The sequence below is a fragment of the Canis aureus genome, chromosome 29 (assembly GCF_053574225.1).
Source record: "Canis aureus isolate CA01 chromosome 29, VMU_Caureus_v.1.0, whole genome shotgun sequence".
Taxonomy (NCBI): domain Eukaryota; kingdom Metazoa; phylum Chordata; class Mammalia; order Carnivora; family Canidae; genus Canis; species Canis aureus.
In genome coordinates this window covers 23,857,554-23,875,212 of record NC_135639.1, presented here as the reverse complement: position 1 = coordinate 23,875,212, position 17,659 = coordinate 23,857,554, and the positions used below count along the sequence as shown (strand labels likewise).

The 17,659-nt window shown below is 40.2% G+C and overlaps 1 protein-coding gene across 2 annotated transcripts in view; it reads left to right on the top strand.

The window, feature by feature from the left end:
* Positions 1-17,659, top strand: part of SORCS3 (sortilin related VPS10 domain containing receptor 3) — a 586,644-nt gene that overhangs the window by 553,818 nt on the left and 15,167 nt on the right. For both annotated transcript variants that reach the window (XM_077877720.1, XM_077877721.1), the window contains exons 19-21: positions 1,276-1,462; positions 6,780-6,913; positions 16,512-16,635. In XM_077877720.1, the coding sequence (XP_077733846.1) occupies positions 1,276-1,462; positions 6,780-6,913; positions 16,512-16,635 (445 nt within the window). The remainder of the gene's footprint in view (positions 1-1,275; positions 1,463-6,779; positions 6,914-16,511; positions 16,636-17,659) is intronic.

Below are 17,659 nucleotides of genomic sequence, written 5' to 3'. Positions count from 1 at the left end.
CATTTCCACTTCAATTTATATTCATAAACTCAAGGGTAGTCAACATTGTGTGGGGGGCAGGGGAGCACGTATCAGTATTTCACTCACATCTGGGTTGCCATGGGGGAAGACGCAGAACATGAAACTGTGATCAGTGCTGGACAGAGGGATTGGCTCACAGTTCCAAAATGATCTATACCCCTTTTTAGTCCATCAACCATCTTTGTAAATAGAACTGATTCTTGTTTCTCATCTAGGATCCTTGTTTTGTGGTCAGGTTCAATTGCATTTATCCAAAGTGTTGACCCAGTCTAGTGGGAGGAAGGAAGAATAAGGGTGGGGTTCAACATCAGCTCTTAAGAAGCCAAGCATCAGCTTGGGATGGTAAGATGCACTCACCTGAACGGATGCCATCACACCACCAGGTGGCACCTGGGGGGGCTCTTGGCCTTCCAAGAGCAGAGAAATCTGTGAGCTGGGATGGTTGGAAGAGGCTTCAGGGTAGAAGGGCTAAGACAGGTTAGGGAAAATCCAAGGTCAACAGAGCACAGATAAAATTTTGACTGGTATGCAGTATTCATGTCTAGACTGGGAATAATCATCCTACCTCACAGAGTTATTTTGAAAGTGTAGTATATAGTATGTGTTAAGTGATTAGCATAATGCTTTGAACACAGTACTAAATCTTAAAACACAGGAACAATTATAATTATAGCAATGTAGTTGAAAGCATTAGTATTGAAACCAGACTGCCTGGGTTCCAAACTTATCTCTTCCACTACCAGCTGTGAGACTTTGGTCTACTTATTTTATGTATTTTTGCCCCCATTTGTAAAATGGGGAAAGTAATGCCTTCTGCATTATAAAGTTGTGAGATTAATTCCTTGGAACTGAAAAGAAACTTTATAAGTGTTCGCTGTTACTATTTTTGCTATTGTTATTTTTGACACAGGAGAGGAATAATGAAACCATGTATTTGAGGGAACAGAGAATGCCTTGGCTGTCCCACTCCAGAGCTCCCTAGAGGCTTTACTTATCTCTTAGTGCCCTAGTGCCCATTCAACCAGCTCAGGCTGCCTCAAGCTTGGGCACCTGGGGTTAACAGGTCCATAGTACCTGCCCATAGTGCCCAGTGGGTATCACCTAAGAGACTGATGATTGTGTGTAGGGTGCTTCGCCCCCTGGGAAAGGCTCTGGGTCCTCAGGAGGGGGATGCTGAAGGCACAGGACCAAGCATCAAATAGGAGTCAGACTGGGCCATGGCAATGTGCCCCAACAGCTATACCCCCTTTTCAGGGAGATCTCCAAAGGACAAACATCCAGCTTGACTTTGGGGATGGAATTGCGGTGTCCTATGCTAACTTCAGCCCCATCGAGGATGGCATCAGGCACGTGTACAAGAGTGCGGGGATCTTCCAGGTGACGGCCTATGCAGAGAACAACCTGGGCTCAGACACAGCTGTCCTCTTCCTGCACGTGGTTTGTAAGTAGCATGAACCATTTTCTTTCTTACGTTCCTTCCAGTTGACAAATCCCACTGTCCAGACTTCTGGGACACAGAGCTGAGACTGCATTTGGTGTGACTACTGCCCCAAATAATGACCCACATTGAAAGACTGAGATGTGTGCTCATCTGTGTTTCAGTTTTCTGGAACTGAAGTAGATTATTCTGAACTGTGTTTCAGGTTTCTGATACTGAAGTAGATTATTCTGAAAGTTTGGTTAACATGACCAACTGGCCCCTTCTTTTCAGTTCCACTATATTCTGATGGAATTACGGACTTGCAGACACACATTTGGGTAACAGTCCCTTCCCTTTGCTATGGAGACTCCTAGGGATAGAGGAAGAAGAAACCAGTTCATGGCCACAGATTCACTTTCAAGCAGCTGTGAATGAAGGCAGCCCAAATCAAAGTAAATTTCTAATCTCTGCTGGAAGAGCTAAAGAAGGATTAAAGAAGCATGTTTAGCTTTTTTTAAATGTAGTACTGAACACACAAAAGAACTTAATTCTTACATACAAGGTTACTGGTTCTTCTTCTTCTTCTTCTTCTTCTTCTTCTTCTTCTTCTCCTTCTCCTTCTCCTTCTCCTTCTCCTTCTCCTTCTCCTTCTCCTTCTCCTTCTCCTTCCCCTCCTCCTCCTCCTCCTCCTCCTCCTCCTCCTCCTCCTCCTCCTCCTCCTCCTCCTCCTCCTCCTCCTCCTCCTCCTCCTTCTTCTTCTTCTTCTTCTTCTTCTTCTTCTTCTTCTTCTTCTTCTTCTTCTTCTTCTTCTTCTTCTTCTTTTGTCCTAGAACATATTTCATTGCTACTGACTATTGCGTGGCACAAACCAAACAAAAGCTGAAGTCCCAAAGTACTTTGTACTGGATATGTTTTGTGTATCTTCTATCCTGGGACTTAGTTCATGTAAACTAAAACTTAAATATTATGATTTTAAAATATTGAATCAAGACATATTGTTATGGGGCTTGGTATTGATTTCCTGTGTCTTTATCAGTGATACTCACAAGCCTAAGGAATTCTGTAGTTCTGATTTACATACCTTATGATGTTTTGGGAGTAATATGCTACTTATGGTGAAATTTATATTTTAAAAAGTCTAAGTGAATATAAGGAGTGCCTCCAACTCAATGATAACAAACTCCACTATATAAACAACCCACATTTAAAAGGTTTCTAGGAAACAGTAGGCTACTTAGTCTCTTAGCATTTGATCCTAATAGTAGCACAAGGACCAACAGTGATTGGGGAAGTGCATGGGGGACACCCGGATTACAGATCAGTAATATCCCTAAAGATGTCAGGCTGCATGACCATGAAGTAAATTATTCCTACTGTGGGTCTTCTGAACTCCAACTTTAAAATGGCTTAATTCTAACTGATACCTTGACTCAAGGAGCTCTTATAAAAGCATATAGGAAATATAAATAAAACATCCAATTATTTACTAATTTACTCAGCAAAAGTTTGTTGATATATATATGGCATTCCTCAAGTCCCTGGGGGAGGGCAGGTGCTGCTAGAAATGGACCACACTACACCAACTATACTCATTCTGTGTCAGAAGCACCACGTCAAAGACCCAGGCAGGTGATGTGCAAGGTATTCATAACCCAGGGTTTAGAGCAGAAGGATGGACTCTGTTTGAAATCTGATCATATCTCTTTGTTAAATATCTAATACTGGTCAACTTTCTTGCTCTTTACAAACTTCTGAATCCTCATCTTTAATATTTAGGTTATAGGGAAGCTATGAGAATCAATTTGGATTATGTGTATGGCTCAGGGGTCCCCAGGACCACACCTCCTCATGTTTGTTGATTCACTAAAAGGACTGATAGTCTCCACATAGAAGCATAGTCAAACTATGATTTATTTCAACGAAAGGAGAAAAAACAAGATCAGCAAAGGGAAAAGGGCAATGGGGCAAAGCCTGGAGCAAACCAGTTGTGACCTGCAAGGAGTCCTCTCCCTGTGGTGTCTTGTAAGACGTGAAATTCCTCCAACCAGGAGTTCTAGCAACATGTAAGAAGGGCTTTTTGCCAGGAAGCTCCTTAGAGACTTGTACCCATGGTTTTTATTGGGGACTGGTCAAGTAGGCATCCACTGCCAAGCATATGCCAAAATTCCAGACATCCTAAGGAAAATACATATTTAGAATATTTTGGCATAAACTGTCTAGGCGTGGTGAACCACTCTTATCAGTTAAGTCTCAAAGCCAAGTTTCCAGATGCTAGCAAGGGCTAATCTTGCACACAAGTCTTTCTAAGGATGGCAGTTTCAGGCCTATGTTAACATTTTCCTGCACAGTATACAAATACCACTTGCCACCCAGCTTGGCACATGATGAATGTTACTCGTTATAGCAATTACTAAGGACTACCTACTAACTTTCTGCCTGCACACTTCTGCTGCATTTATAAATGAAGACAGAGAAAATTTACTGTCCTGTATCCCAACGACCTGCCCCACCCGTATTCCTAATTCTACCAATAGTGGACCTTGCCTGAAGGGTGCAAAGACCAGTGTATCTTAGGGGCAAAAAACACAATAGCAAGGAACTGATTTATACTGTGGGTTATGTGCATGAAGGAGGAAATGTTCCTTGAAACTTTTATCATGCTCATAATTCCCTCCAAATCAATCATGGCTGCATTTACCAGACAGTTATTACAGTGGAAACTGCTCTTGGCCTCACCTTGGGCCATTAGCTAACAAAAGTAGTTGTTAGCCGCCCATAATAACCAATCTCACACAGCTTATTAGATTTTTATCAAAAAGAGCCCTATTTGACAGTGAGGATTTTAGGATTTTGCTGTGTTCCCTCCTGAATCCCTTCAGCAATCTTCTCCCTGGTCCATGGTGTTCTGTTCCTAGGTTGAAGCCTAGAGCTTCTGGCTCAGGTTCTTTGCCCTAAAAAGCTGTTACATGTTCTTGTTCCTTGAGACTCTATTTAGCCAAACATGCTTATCTTAGAACTGGAATAAATGTGATTGTGTTTGATGGTATGTTAATTCATAGAAGCTGTATCCCTTCTCTTGGCATGGGTTTAGGAAGAAGGAGATCTCCTTTTATCTTTTTGGGCATGGGTACCCAATAATGTGTGGCTGGGCCAAGGCCCCTGAGTGACAGAAAGCACAGAAGAATTTCCAGGACCACAAGGCATTAGCAGTATCATCACTTAACTGTGGAAAGGCCCGAGGTTCTGATGAGTTGCCCAGGGGAATGAACTACATGTATTTTTAGGGTGATAAATAACAGGAGCATTGACATTAAGGGTAAGGGCCCCTTTCCCAGCAAGAGAGGAATTAGCTCTGCACCTGAGTGCCTAAGAAAGACTCTGAGGTGTTACCGTAAGACACAGAATTCTTACCTCCCTGCTAGGACATGGCTGGCCAGGGACTCCTTCCCACTGCCTCATTCTCTTCCCCATGGTTCAGTAAAACATGAACGACAAAGAAAGACAAAATCCTCAAAATGAGTCAATAAAGTCATAAAAGTACCCAGTGTTTTCTCATACCTTGTGGTTTCTTTTATTTTCACCAACAACCAAGCCATACAAAAATAATTGAGCAGATCTTCTTATTGGAAATAATTAAACCTTTAGCCAAATGTGTTTCTGAAGCAAAAAGGTTGAAATGATTTGCTAGAATAAGTTATTTGCTGGAAGAAACCTTGAGGGTTCTAGCTCTGTGGTCCAGTCAGAGTGCTGTAGGCAGGGAATACTCTCAGTCAGGATACACAGATCCTTCAATACTTGTTGCTTGTTTGAGAGGGTACAATATGGAGAGTGGCAAGCAGACCTGGCTGCTGTCCTCATTTAAACATCAGTTTTTGCGCCAACACCTTCTTCCCCAACATGAATTTACCTACAACACCATGAGACTCAGAAGAACTCCCATGTCTTAGAGGGACTTCTACCCAATGATACATAGAGACCGTGATGGGGGTGGTAGTGATAGTGGTGGTGGTGATGGTGGTGGTAGAAATAGTGCCATCCCCTAATTAATGATATGGTACTTTTAACATCCACATATCCCATCCATATGTTCTTATTCTGATAAGGAAGCCAAGGGATGGGGTAATACTCTGTGTAGGGTCAAGCCTCTTGGGGATAGAGAAAAGGATCCTGCAGCTAAATTTAAACCAGACCAGAAATGAGAAGAAGCCATCTGTTTTCTTCCCTTTAAAATGAACTGTCTCCCAAATGACCCACGATGTAAACAGTGAAGCCTGAGTGGTCAGGATAATGTCCCACCTGCAAGAAGAATTCAGGGCCCTCAGGCTAAGGAGATGTGTGGACTGCAGTCTTGACCTTGAGCCACTTTTGCACGTTAGCGCTATCATAGCAGAAACCAGGAAATGATGCACTAGCAGAGTGTGAACAGCTAACTAGAATCTCTGGATTTGTTAAGTAGGAGGGATAAAAGGAAGGGAAAGGAGGAAGAAGGAAGGAAGGCAAAGAGAGAAAAAGGAAAAGAAGGGAAAGAGGTGTGGGAAGAGGAGAAAACCTCCCAGAGTTGAAAAATCACATCCCCACCTCCGAGTGTGACACTGACACAGTAATACTTCCCATCAGTATTTTTTTTCCTCTTCTCATTTTATTTTGGAAATGCATTAAATTACAGTCCTCATTTATTATGGGTAAGATATGTTCCTGTATGATGCTGCTTATATCAGTTTTCTGAGGGAAAAGAAGAGAAATTTGGTTACCTTTTTGCAGCAGATTTTTTATTATTTGGGAACCTGGCATTTGTTTCTCCTTTGATTTAGGGGGATGCCCTATTTTCCTCTTTGTAAAACAGCTTTGCCAGCTTCCGAACGACACCCAAAGAGTATTGCAGATGACAAGGCGCAATGGTGGACTGTTGAAGAGGATGGGACCAATTAACAATCAGGGATAATAGAAGAGCCCTCCATATGATGCACTGATCCCACCTCACAATACAGACTAATTGTCAGAAATGAAAGACTGCTGTTTATCTCCCTATTTATTGGCTAAGTGTCTAGGAAAGTAGCTTTGCCTTGGATTGGAGGTTCATAAGCATTCATGGTTGGGCACATCAGATGTAAATGCATCTTGGGTGTCACTCAAAAAGTCTGAAGCCTGATTTGAGTTCCCCATTACACAAGGTGCTTTATTTCAAGCACCACACACACACATCTCAACATTTGTGAGTTGGCGATCCTTGTTTTATTATATTTTATAGTAATAGGGGTTAAGATTAAGAATCTGGGAGTATGATAAAGTTTGTTTATTCCAGGAACATAAACACTGACACTGTTTTTTGTTCTGTCAGGTCCGGTGGAGCATGTTCATCTCCGAGTGCCATTTGTCGCCATAAGAAATAAGGAGGTCAACATCAGTGCAGTTGTGTGGCCCAGTCAACTGGGGACCCTAACCTATTTCTGGTGGTTCGGCAATAGCACAAAGGTTAGGCCTTTTCTGATCCATGTCTGAGTAGATCTCTACTGAATTTCTCCTGTGCTCCAGCTGCCATGTTGATATTGGGGGCACTGGGGATGTGAGCAGTAGGAAGTACTTAATGAAGCTACGGATCCACATAATTGAATACCACATACGTCTCTCTACCATTTCATTATTATAATAGGGAAAATTCAAACAATCCTAAGGAAGCAAGAGTATCTTGAGAAACCTGCTTCCATAATCAATATTTTTACAACTTCATTTGCCTTATTTTGTTTTAATCCTGGGCTTTTCACTGACAAGATATATAATGTTAAGTGCATCTCTGACATCCAGTGATTCCTTCTGGAAATATGAATTAGTTCTCTAAATGCAGGACTTTGAAGATCAAATGGGGTAATGCGTGTAAAGAACCCTTCTCCAAGACCTACTAGGTGACCCAGGGAGGTCAGGGTTCATCTTAGGGATGGTGCTGATGCTGCCAAGTCTCTAAGGAGGGAGCTAAGAGGGCCAGACTGTCAACATGGCATATCCTTCCTACTCCCAGTAGCTTGTGATGGTGACGCTTGTGTCAATAGTGACCACACTTGTAAAATAGGAGCTGGGAATATTTGGGCTGAGGGTCCCTAAATGTAAGAGGTTAATGTTTTTCTCTATTCCTGATTCTATCTTCACATTTTCCTTGGCCATTCTTGATGTGTTTGGCATTGCTCATCTTAGACTTTTCATGTTTTTTTTTTATGTTGTTGTTGAAATATTTATTTATTTATTTATTTATTTATTTATTTATTTAGGAGAGAGGGAGAGAGTTAGCAGGGAGAAGAACAGAGGGAGAGGGGCAAGCAGACTCAGTGTTGAGTGTGGAGCCCAACATTGGGCTTGATCCCACAACCCTGAGATCATGACCTGAAATCAAGAGTTGGGCGCTTAACCAACTGAGCCACCCAAGTACCCTGAGACCTTTCATTTAAAAAAAAAATAATTTAAGAATGATATCATATCAAACTTGGAAATGCTAGACATCTCTAGAATGTAGAAATAAATATTCAGTTCAAGTGTAGTAATTCCTTTAAAAAAAAGAATAAGCAAGGATGCCTGGGTGGCTCAGTGATTGAGCATCTGCCTTTGGCTCAGGGCACGATCCCAGGGTCCTGGGATCAAGTCTCACATCAGGATCCCTGCAGGACTGCTTCTCCCTCTGTCTGTGTTTCTGCTTCTCTCTCATGAATAAATAAAATCTTTTTTTTTTTAAAGATTCATGAGAGATACAGAGAGAGAAAGAGGAACAGACCCAGGCAGAGGGAGAAGCAGGCTCCATGCAGGGAGCCTGACGCAGGACTCGATCCTGGGTCTCCAGGATTACACCCTGGGCTGAAGGCAGTGCTAAACCACTGAGCCACCCGGGCTGCCCTAAAATCTCTTTTTTAAAAAAGAATGAACAATGATAGTTTTGTTTGTTCAAGGTGACCAAAAAGAACTTTACACTGTACATAAGAGTGGGAGATAATTCACCCCTGCTCTTTCTTAGGGAGGCAGCATGATATGGTGGTGAAAATATGGACCTTGAAGTGACAGAGACAATACTGGCTGTGTGAGCTTAATGAAGTCATTTGACCTAAAATTTAATTCACTCAACACAAACTGGAGAGAATAATGCCTATATCATCTCGACTGTTGTGAAAACTAAGTGAGATGCTATATATCTCCCTGGCACACACTAGGTACTCAATAAATGGATGCTTTTAATGGAAACTGGGAGTTAGGATGGGTTAATAAAAGAACCAGACATATGGACCCAAGGGACCCTTTTCTGTTTACATTATTCATGCTATATACTTTCAAATCAGTTTTTTAGAATAGGTTGTGATGCTTTTGGATTTCTGGACTTATTATTCACCAGGACAAGAGATACAGAAGTTAGTTATTAAGATCCCTATTTGGTACATTAGAGAAATAAAAGTCCCCTGTGTGAGATGAGCATCCCAAGGACAAACATCTGATTAATTATAGAGTCAAGTCTCCTAACTTCCATCTACCATGCTCCACCCCCAGCCCCAGAATGCTTTGGGGACATCACTCTCTTAGTCTGCTAGAGGTTACAGACTCTAAAATCCTGCTTTGATCAACAGTGGGCATACATGGTGAACCGAAAGAAAAGAGAGAGAGAGAGAGAGAGAGAGAGAGAGAGAGAGAGAGAGAGAAGATCCTTTGGGAGGAGAAAATTAGAAACAGAGGATTTTTTTAAATATTTTATTTATTCATAGAGATAGAGAGGGAGAAAGAGAGAGGCAGAGACACAGGCAGAGGGAGAAGCAGGCACCATACAGAGAGCCTGACGTGGGACTCGATCCAGCATCTCCAGGATCACGCCCTGGGCTGCAGGCGGCGCTAAACCGCTGCGCCACCGGGGCTGCCCAGAAACAGAGGATTTTAAGCTCATTTTTCTCCTGAGAACTTCTGGCTGTCCAGCCAGGGAATTCTTTTCTGTTAGTGCTCATTTACCTGGTGACCTTTACTGAAGCTGCTATGCACAAGGAGGCAGTTCTTGGCCATTGTCAACACAGTGAGTTACTTAGAACTCCCAAGGAGCCAGAGACACAGCATTTCTCTACAGCATCATTTTTCCCCTTTCAGTGCTTTTTTCTTTGAGTATTATAAGACCTGAATTTCAAAGCCTTTATTAGATTAGTATCTAATAAATTTTGATAAATAAACACATAAGTGGATAAAGTGATGCAAAGCCAAGTTTCTATTTCTCTAATGATTATCTGTGTTCTCTTGGACAAATCTCCTGATCTAAATCTCAGTGTTTTTTCTTTATGTAGAGCAAGGATACGAATATCTAATTCACAAACATCACTGAGTTATTATTTGAAATATCTATCTAGTTGATCTATATTATGTCATATTAAGAGAGAGGAAATTTTTAAATTACAGAATCACATTATAGTTTGCTTTGTTTTGTTTTAGTTTTGTTTGATGATGACCTGAGATATTCCTTCACTTAGGAATTTCATCTATGAGCTTGAGCATGAAATGCTGCACAAATTCCCAGAATAGAGTAATTTTGAAATAAGATAAAGTTGGGTTACAGACCAGACTCATATTCTTTTTTGCTATATTTCCTTAGTCAAATCATGCAATTTCTCTAAGCTTTAGTTTGGGTCATTATAATGTCAGAATAGTAATAGTAATCACTATTAGTAACTAATAATAAACAAGTAGGAATTAGTAATAATAAATATTAGTAACTTAGATGTGCTAAGAATCTTGATGATGTAACTGACTCTGTTCCATAGATTTCTCTCCCACCTCTAAGAATGGTTATTTGGTCCAGTTGAGAGAGGGATATTTGCAGTGCTACTTGCCAACACCATACCAGAAACACATCAAGGTGACATCATTGCCCAATAATTGATCCAATGAGCCATATTTGACTGGCAAATTAATGAGTGTCTTTGAGTGTTCTGGTGAGCGCTCTTATTTTGGAGCTATTTTGGTTCCCTTTGAATAGCAAACTGATCTGTAAAAGGAGCTAATACTAATTTTGAGCATTTATTCCTACTTCTGCTTTGTAGGAGGCTCTTCCTACACATTATTTAATTTAATCATTAGGACATTACTGATGGAGAAATTATCCCATTTTTCAGAGAAAACACTTAGGCTAATAGCCTCAGAAAGTAATGTTTTATGGTTGCGTGTGCGTGTGTGTGGTAACTAAAAGAATTAGGCAGGTTCACCCAAATAACTAAATTAAATCAACCTCTCAAGAAGAATTCATTCACCCCTGCCTTTATATCTAGCCCTTCACTTGGTGTTCTCCAGAATAGAGGAGCACATACAACATTGTCTCTACCTTCAAAGAGATTATAGTCCATAAGAGAAGGCATGATGGACAGAAATGCAACGATGGTGAGAAAGTGTGATTTATAATCAAATAGAAGAGAAGAAGCATTCCTAAAATCCAACAATAGTCTTTTATACCAACAAACTTACCAGGGAGATGCAAAATTGTATCAGTAACTCTGTGGATCTTTTTCAAGAACCCATATTTTGTGCCAGATGTTGTGAGGAATGCAAATCAGTGTAAATTCCATTTGTTTCCATTTAGAAATAATCTGTTTGAGAATATAAAGATATAAATACTTTAAGGTATGGTGGTAGGGATGTAATATTACTGGCCCAGTCGAACAGCCTAGGTGGTGGTGGATATATGCCTTGCTGATCATGGAATGAGTCATGGATGAAGTTGGTCTTAACTTGGCACTGAAAAAATGGTGGAAATGAGGCAGAGAAAGGGAAAGAGATTTGTATGGAAAGGTAAGACATGGTTGTGTTCTGTGTAGAAGGATTCAGACAAAACACAGGATTCATTTGGGCAGAAATTTAGAGAAAGCCCTAAAAGGTAGGGAAGAGAGATAACAGGTGGCTTTGAATAGCAGAAATGATGATTTTTGTTTGTCTTAGAAATTCATATTTAGGATAGGATTACAGAAGATAGAACGAGATTCAGGGACAGAGATACTTTCCCAATGATACAGTGAAATACTTTTGATGAGCTTTTGGATGTGTCTTGAGTGTGCACGTGTGTGTGTGTGCGTGTATGTATGTATGTGTGTGAGAGAGAGAGACAGAGAGAGATAGAGACAGAGAGAGAGAGTTTGAGTGATTGAGGGGACTTTTTCCCCAAAATATGAATTTTCACGTTAATCCCATAGTCGTAACACATCTATAGATACCATTTTGCTTTATTTTATTCTGGTCTTTGTACATATTTTAGGTTGTTTTGCATAGTTCTAATCATAGTATATCCACAGTTATACATTCTGCCTTTTCCACTTCATATGATAAACACTTTTTTACATGTAACTGTATAAATCTGTTGCAGGTTTTAAGTAAGGCAAGCATAGTGATTGCTTAGTCTGTCCAATTTGGAAATGGCAGCTTTTCTCAAGATATACATTTAAACTGTGGAGGTTTATAATGTTCAATATTAACTTGACTTAACAGCGTCTGGGAAACTGGTATAGGCTGCATCCAAAGATTTCCCTGAAGCTCCTTGTTCCATTAGTCAAGTGGAAATCTCATAACTAAATAGTCACTCAGAGCTCTGTCGATATCTTTCTGGGCACAGTGGATAATCTGTGACCTGTCGCACATAAGGGTTCTCTGTGGGCAGGGAGGTAACTCACAAGCTGGGTAGGGAATGAGGTGTTATTCCAAGGAGTCTCACCATGGGCTGGCCCTGCAGCTTGGACAAAGCACAGAGACAGAGAAGTCAATCAGCCGCCTGTTGGATTTGTGGGGCTCTGAAAGGCCAATTTGCTTGGATTAACAGAGGTCTGGCTTAATAAATGTGTCTGCTTGCCTAATAGATTTAGTAAATGAACCTTACAATTCTTGATTTAATTTAGCATTATGCACTAGATATTAGTGGCCAACAAAGAATTCAGAAATCCTGTTGAGTGATCCAGCTTTGCAAGGAAGGTGAAATCAGCCATGATGCCATATCACTTGATGAAAACAAAGGCAATTCGGAAAACAAAATTAGCTCCTGCCTCTTCCCTAGCATGGAAGCCTTTGGTCTGCCACCTGGGGACCAAGTGTTCCCATTCAGCACTATTTGCTGTGACTCAGAGCCCTGAATGGCTGATAGGATGGCACACTCCCTCCTACCACAGATGGCATTCCTTTTGTCCTGCAGCCCTGCACCCTTGTTTGGCTCCTGGATCTCCTAGGATAGCAGCCAGATGGAGAGAAGAGCAGATCTGCAGGGACAAGAAGAATTCCATTCATCTCACAAGAGATGACCTGGGCGGCTCAGTTGGTTAAGCATCCAACTCTTGATCTCAGCTCAGGTCAGGATCTCAGGGTTGTGAGATCAAGCTCTGTGTCGAGCTCCACACTCAGTGGGGAGTCTGCTTGAGATTCTCTCTCTCCCTCCCCCTCTGCCCCTCCCTACCCCACTTGCTTGCATGCTCTCTCTCTCTCAAAAATAAATAAATGAATCTTTTTTTTTTTTTTTTTAAGTGATGCCTTTGCTTGGCAGAGTACCAACTAGACTAAGGCTATAAGAGTATGCAAAGAAAGGAGAGTGGGGAACATGGACCTCTAAATTCCATGACAGGGAAATAATGAAGGTTTCATGAAGAGACAACTGTTAAGAGAGAAAAATACCTGGTAGTGAGAGGTGGGAAGATGACAGCTGAGAACAGGGATCCAATATGGAGGACAGTGGAAAACAGCCATGGTCAGAGAGAGTCATTCATGGAATTAGGGAAAATAAAATCACATTGACTATTTATTTCATGTTTTCTGTCCCAACACTTTATTATGGAAAACTTCAAACATACACTAAAGTTGAAGTAATTTTACAGTGAACATCTACATACCCACCTTCTGTAGTCTACCATTAACGTTTACTATTTTTGTTTTATCATGTCTGATTATCTCTCTGTTCTTCAGTCCATCCATCAATTAATCTTATTTTTTTCACTCATTTTAAATTTTAGACACCAATACACTTTGTCCTAAATGTTTCAGTTTGCAAATCACTAACTAGAGTTCAGTATTTGCTTATACGTTTTCCCCCGTGGTGGTATCAGTGATCAAATGCACAAATCCAGAATGTACACTTTCTGAGTTTTGACAAAGACATTCACATGTGACCCAAACTCCTGTCAAAATATATGTACCAAATATATGTACCATCACTCTGGAAAGTTCTCACATTCTCTCTGTTGGTACCCACCTCCAATTCCCAAAATAATCACTCCTTTTTTTTCTATCAGAGATTAGATTTGCCTGTTCTAGAACCTCATATATATAATTATACCATATGAATTCTTTTATATAAGACTTCTTTCACTTCTAGTTTTGGGATTTATTCATACTGTTATATATATCATTTGTTTTTTGCTTTTGTGTTCATTGTATGGATATACCGTGGCTTGTGCATCCATTTTCCCATTGATGAATTTCTGGGCTGTTTCCAGTTTGGGGCTATTATGAATAGGCTTCTGTGAACATTTTTGTTTGTTTGTGGACATACGTTTTCTTTTCTCTTGACTAAATTCTCAAGACTACAATTGCTAAGTCATAAAATATAAAATATAAAATTGTACATCTACTTTGGAAAAATTATTGAGGTTTCTTGCAAAATTAAACTTTTTCCTAAGTAGTTATATCACTTTACATCCCCCCAAAAATGTATGAGAGTTCCAGTTACTCTGCATCCTTAATAATATTTTATATTATCATTTTTAAAGAAAATTTAGCCATTTTGTTGGGTATATTGTGGTATCTCATTTTTATTCCAAAGAATATGACTAGATAATGAAGATAATGAAGGTCTCCTAACAGATAAGATTGAATGGGGTAACCAGTAGGGACTAGAAAGTTTGCCTTAAGCCATTCATCAATCCTGTATATTCTGATTGCTGAATAATTGCTAAAGGTAATTTATTATAATAGCAATAGAATAAAGCCAGAGTTTCAAGACTTTGTTCTTATTACACTAGAACTGGCAACTGTGTGGCACACGTGTTGTTCCACTGCCTTGGCCAACGTTGGTATGCTGAAACCTACTTGACTTCAGCTTCCTTCTCAACACAGGACACTCAACAGCCACTGTCAGACTATAGGAGTTGATGTACATCACAGAACCTACTTACAACTCATTCATTGTTTAATTCAGAAGACCACACCCTTGTGTGTAATGTCACTGAGCCTTAAGAATACTTGAACTCTGGTGTCTGCTCTTAGTTAAAGGAAAGAGTGTATCTATTTCTTAAATTTTTATTTTATTTAAATTCTAGTCAGTTAGCATATATATATTGTAATATTGACTTCAGGAGTAGAATTTACTGATTCATCCTTTACATATAATATTCAGTGCTTAACACAAGTGCCCTCATTTCTATACTCACTTCTTTCTCTCATGTAGAAAACAGAGAAGAAAGTATGTCACATCTCTAATCTTGCCCAACTCCAGCTATCAGCCTGGTCATAAAATAATAGAGCTACAGAATTTTATTTTATTTTTTAAAGTTTTTTAATTTAAATTCCAGTTAGTTAATATACAGTGCAATATTAGTATCAGATGAACAATACAGTGATTCAACACTTTCATACATCATCCAATGCTCATCACAACAAGTTCGCTCCTTAATCCCCATCATCTATTTAACCCATCCCTTCTATCCACCCCCCCCCCCACCTCCCTTCTAGTAACCATCAATTGGTTCTCTGAAGTTAAGAATCTGTGTCTTGGTTTCCCCACACACACCCTGCTTTCCTCTTTGCTCATTTGTTTTGTTTCTTAAATTCCACATATGAAGGAAATCATATGGTATTTGTCTTTCTCGGACTGATTTATTTCACTTAGCATAATACTTGTGGTGCAATAGTAGCCTGTCTGACTCCAGAATTTTAAAGCAGAAGAAATCAAATTATGTTTCAGAGGCCCAGTTGGAAATTACAAGCTAGAAAAAAATTCTAGTCTTGCAGCAGGGACACTGTCTGAAAGCTGCATCTTTGAGTCTCTGCAGGGCTCTGGCACACACAACTAGGCCATGTTCAGTTAGGAGTGCCTGAGTGTGCTGGCCCACCCCCATCCCCTTAAAGAGCTGCTCTATGCATCCCCAACTGGCTACATTCTTGGTCTCTAGCCCATTGCTGTCATGACACATAAAGAAGAGAAGGAGTCTGCTCATCTGTTTTTGTGGCATCTCTAAGAGGTGCCTTAGAGCAGCTTCCTACTGTTATGTTATACCTTGCAAACGACAGGAAGTTGGAAGGGCATAGGCCTTAAGATGACAACTGAATAATGACTCTTTGACCTCAGGATCTGCATTCTTCTCTCCATAGGCACCTGCTTTTATCAAGATCCAAATACTCAGGAAAGTAATATATTCTGTATTTCTCTATCTTTGGGAAGCCCCTGTATGTTGCTATCAGGAAAATAAAGCAGAAAAAGAAAAATAGAATTAAAACGGTCACAGATGTGTGTGTTTATATATTTTCCAACCTATTTAAAATGTTAGAATGCTTTGAAGTGGAAAATACAGATACAATAAAAGAAAATGCCAGTGATTGGACTATACATCCAACTTACATATATATGAAAGCAATGTGCCAAGGATGAGTGATGCAGAAGTAAATAAAATGTGACCATGTCTCTGAAAGGTCTTACAGTCCAAGAGAATACAGGAGGAAATGCAAGTGACACACAATATTGGAGAAGAAGAGAAATAAATGATCTATTCCCAGAGCCAGCTGGAATAGGTTACAAATGTTGCTTCTACTTTGCTCCAGGAGAAGGAACAGAGTGACATGCAAAATCCACAGTGCCCATTCTTATCTGTATCTTTCAGGATTACATTTTACAGTGTATTTCAAGGATATTAATACTCTTCCTGGATAGTGGATATAATCACAGTTTTTGGAAGCTATGAAAAGTCATTTTCTTTTTTCTTGTTTCAAGTTCAGATCCCTTAGGGTTACACAAATACCATGCAGATTTGTGACAGTCTGAGATTTGTAAGAAAAGAAGAAAATCTGATATCCCAGAGAGGGCTAAATGGGTATTTCTCCTGTCTTTTAGCCTCTAATCACCTTGGACAGCAGCATTTCCTTCACATTCCTGGCTGAGGGTACCAACACCATCACTGTCCAGGTGGCTGCTGGGAATGCCCTTATCCAGGACACAAAAGACATTGCTGTGCATGGTAAGCACTGAAAATTGTTCTGTGATGCCCTCTCCTGCCCAAGGAATCCCCTCTGCCTACCCTCCTGTCATCCCTTGACTGCTTTGGAAGTTCCCCAGGCCAGCGGGAGATTATGTAGGTCAACAAGAGTTTTCCAAACGTACTCTACCTTGTTCCTGAATAGACACTAAGGCTGTGAGAGAAACTGGCACAATTGGGCATAGACAAGCACTTATTATCCCCTAAGATATTTCTGCATCACAGCCTGATGGGTATCTCATTAGACAAATACATATCATAATTGAAGGATTCTAAGCTAGAAAAATTGTCATAGAAGCATCTAGATCTGATGTCCTGCTAAGGTATCTATAACACCTGTGCAGCACTGACCCTTTGTGACCATGGGGACTGGTGATTTCAAAAGAGGAGTCATGGCTTCTGACCTTGAAGAACTGACAGCTGAGTTACTGAGATGAATTACACGTAACCAATTGTTGGAAAATTCTAATATCCTTGGCTGCAAAGTCTCAAGAATAAGGCTAAGAATATGAGTGCAGAACAAGAAAGAAGAATGGATAATAAGGCCACCATCCTGTTATCAATCCTGGAAAACCATTCCTAATTATTAAATTTATTTCAAATCAAGCTTTACTTTTAGAACCTTCCCACACAACTTCCCCCAGGCCCCTAAAGACCGCCACTATAGATGGAGGTTTCTAAAAAGTTGTACTAAGGTATGCAGTCCTCTGACTGAGAACATACTTCTTCAGCCTTATGTCAGGTGAATGCCTTTTTCTACATCTCTGCAAATTTGATACTCTGGCTCTCTCATCAGAGACCTGTAAGACTTACTTTAATCACACACTTTTAGTGAGGTATAAATTTAATACAGAAGCACACACGTGTCACAAGTATTTAGTTTCATGACTTACCACACAGTAAACAGACTGTGTACACACTAACTGGGTCAAGAAACTGAACATCACCCACACGCTACACACAGGATTTTGATTCAATTCCCTCCTAGGAGGAAGGTAAGAGGAAC